This window comes from Hemiscyllium ocellatum, chromosome 9, assembly GCF_020745735.1.
Source record: "Hemiscyllium ocellatum isolate sHemOce1 chromosome 9, sHemOce1.pat.X.cur, whole genome shotgun sequence".
Taxonomy (NCBI): Eukaryota; Metazoa; Chordata; class Chondrichthyes; order Orectolobiformes; family Hemiscylliidae; genus Hemiscyllium; species Hemiscyllium ocellatum.
This window is the reverse complement of record NC_083409.1, coordinates 11437982-11441455: the sequence shown is the minus strand read 5'-3', so window position 1 is coordinate 11441455 and position 3474 is coordinate 11437982. Positions and strand designations below refer to the sequence as shown.

Below are 3474 nucleotides of genomic sequence, written 5' to 3'. Positions count from 1 at the left end.
TTAATGGTGGGGCCCTGTGGAGTGTTGCTCAACAAAGTGACTTCAGGATGCATGGGCAGGGGCTGGGGCAGGGGCAGGGGCAGATGCAGGGGCAGGGGCAGGGGCAGGGGCATTATTCCTTGACAGTGGAGTCACAGGGAGACAGGGAGATGAAGAAGATGTTGAGTACACTTGCCTTTATTGGTCACTGCACTAAGTATCAGAGTTGGGACATCATTTGCAGCTGTACAGGAAATTTGGGAATAATGTGAACAATTCTGATCATCCTGTGATAGGAAGGATGCTGTTAAACTTAAAATTCTGCAGAAAAGATTGACATAGATGTTGCCTGGAACTGGAGGGTTTGAGCTGTCGGAAGAAGCTCAATAGACGGGTTATTTTTCCTGCAGGATCGGAGACTGAGGGGTGGCCTTATAGATGTTTATAAAATCATGACGGGCATGGACAGGGTGTACATCCCAGGTCTTTGCCTTGGGAAAGGGAATCCAAAACTAGAGGGTATAGGTTTAAGATGAGAGGCAAAAGATCCAAAAGGGACCTGAGGGGTAACTTGTCACACAGAGGGTGGTGCGTGTATGGATTGAGCTGTCAGAGAAAGTGCTGGAGACGGATACAATTATAACATTTAAAAGATGTTTGGATGGGTACATGAATAGGAAGGGTTTAGAGGGATGTGGGCTAAATGCTGGCAAATGGGATGAGGTCAGTTTTGGATATCTAGTTAGCATGGAGAAGTTAGACTGAAAGATCTGTTTCCACGCTGTATGACTCCGTGACCATTAGAGGCTGGAAAAGCTGAGATCTTTTACCCTGAAGTGCCGGAGGCTGAGGAGTGACCTTATAGGGGTTTATAAAATCATGAGGGACATAAATAATGTGAATAATACAGGAAGGAGGTTAATGTTTTGTGGAGCTGGCAAACATATGCACAAAGATCATTCCAGGGATGAGGAATATCAGTTATGAAGATAGATTGGAGAATCTGGGACTGTCTTCTTTGGAGAAAGTTACAGATCACACAACATCAGATTATAGTCCAACAGGTTAATGTGGAAGCACTAGCTTTTGGAACGCCGCTGACAACCATTTGATGAAGGAGGGGCGCTCCGAAAGCTAGTGCTTCCAAATAAACCCCCTGTTGGACTATAACCTGGTGTTGTGTGATTTTTAACTTTGTCCACCCCAGTCCAAAACCGGCACCTTCAAGTCTTTGGAGAAGGCAGCGAGGAGAATTGTTCCAGAAATTCAAAACCAGGAGGAGCCTGGAACAGAGTAAATAGGGAGAAAATGATTCCACTTGTGAAAGGATTGAGACCGAGAGGCCACAGATTGAAAGTAATTGGAAAAGTAAGCAAAGTGAGATGAGGGAAAACATTTTCAGCCAGTGGGTGGTTAAGGTGTGGAATGCACTCCCTGAGAGTGTGGTGGAGGCAGCTTCAATTGAAACATTCCGAAGGGAATGAGACTGTTATCTGAAAAGGAACAATGTGCAGGGTGACAGGGAGAAGGCAGGAGAATGACACTCAGTGAATTGCTCATTCAGAGAGCTAGTCCAAACAGGATGGAAGGAATGGCCACCTTGTGCACTGTAACAATTCTGTGATTGTGCGATTGAGCAGAGTTAAAGCTGGGGGAGGTGGGAGCTCGGTGTCTCACTGTGCTGCTGCTGCTGCTGCTGCTGCTGCTGAGGTCAGTGAGATCAGAGACTGGGACAGGGAACCAGAGCTCACATCAAACTCTGCCCGTGTCCGTCACACTGAGACTGGCAGGAGGCTACTCACTGATTTCACTCCATGCTGCAGGAATGGGACCACAGGCTGCAAATGGACAGAGCTCCTCCACACGGTGAGTAAAACTTACTGACTTATATCTTGCTTTTTTTAAAGAGGGCATGAAAGTAAAGAAATACAGCTGGACACCCTGTTAGACACAGTGCTCCTCAATCAACCATTTCATTCACTGCAGCTTCCCACTAACACCTTCAACAATTCAGCAACTGTATTTTAGAAAGTGTGTTTCAGTATTGAAAGGGTTAATAACAGAGGATTGAGGTTTACTTACTCAGTCTGAGCTTGGTTCCTTTACCGAACGTAAGCCACAGTGAGAGCTCCCAGTGCAGAGGCTGTACAAAAACCTCAGCTCTCTGCTTCCCTCTTATCACTGTCAACCTCTCTCTGTCTCTGTCTGTCTCTCACTCACTCTCACCCTCTCCCTGCCCCTCTCTGTCTCTCCCTCATTCATGTGTCTTTCCCTCTCTGTCTCTCTGGGTTGTTTCCAGCTGGGCTCGGGAGGTTTGTGAAATTTATTTTTCGATGTTAAATCTTGAGGCAGCTCTTCACATGTGGCCATGTAGTGTAAGAGGGAAACTTGAGGCCTTCAGTGAGCGTTGAGACACCACAGGGACTGGAGTGTGCCGTGGACAGTGGAAATCCCAGTTTGGGGTAATTTGATCAGTTTCATTCAGATCTAACTGGATATATCACTTCAGGCGGTGAGACTGTGTGTTCATTATTATACATTTTATGTAACTGTGCGATGTGTCAGTCCAGGAGGTGGTGTTGTGCGTGTTGAGGTTTTTGTACAGCTCTGTGTCACTGTGTTGAGGGTAGCTGCTACCCTGCTGACAGTAATAGTCAGCGACATCTTCATTCTGAACGTTGCTGATTGTCAGGGTGAAACTGGTCCCTGATCCACTGCCGGTGAATCGATCGGAGACTCCTGTGAATCGAGTTGTTGCAGCATAGATCAGGAGAGAGGGTTTCTGACCTTCTCGCTGCTGGTACCAAGCAAGGTAGCTGCTAATGCTTTGACTGGCCTTACAGGTGATGGTTGCGGTCTGGCCCAGTCCCACTGACAGCACCGGGGGAGACTGGGTCATGGTGATGTCCCCATTGATACCTGAGGGGTCAGAGAGAAACACAGTGAAGTCAGAACTGTCCCAGAAAGAGCCTGTCAAATGAGAGATTGTTGGAGACACTGAGCAATCCTCTGGTTTCAGCATTTTCCCTTCAACCACAAGTCAGTGGAATTGGAGTGAAATGGAGAGCAGCGAAAGATTCGAGGTGGAAGGAGAGAGATTTTTACCTGCGACACAGAATGCCAGGGGCCAGATCAGCTGGATGTGTGAAATCATGGTGTATGCTCCTGTCCCTGTGCCTGGTTCCTGATAAACTCTCCCTTCACTGGGCTCTGCTTTATAAAGCTGCAGCCTGTGAGAGTCTGACTGGGTGTTCCTCAGTATGTAAATGGCATCAGGCAGAGAGAACCACGTCAGCCCCTCACACTTCCTCTTCTCTCTCTCTCTCTCTCTCAGAGTCATTGATGTGAACAACATTGAATGAGGCCATTTGGCCCATTGTGTCTGTGCTGGTAAACAGCGGTCTGATGACACTAATCCCATCCTCCAGCTCTTGGCCCGTTACCCTGGAGGTTACAGCAACACAAGGGAATATCTAAACACTGCTCCAATGTCAC

At 47.5% G+C, this 3474-nt stretch overlaps 1 gene segment (V, D, J or C); it reads right to left on the bottom strand.

The window, feature by feature from the left end:
* Positions 1–2367: 2367 nt before the first annotated feature.
* LOC132818583 (immunoglobulin kappa variable 3-15-like) lies at positions 2368–3152 on the bottom strand. The segment is given in 2 exon segments: positions 2368–2898; positions 3085–3152. Coding segments are annotated over 2 exon segments (468 nt in total).
* Positions 3153–3474: the final 322 nt, after the last annotated feature.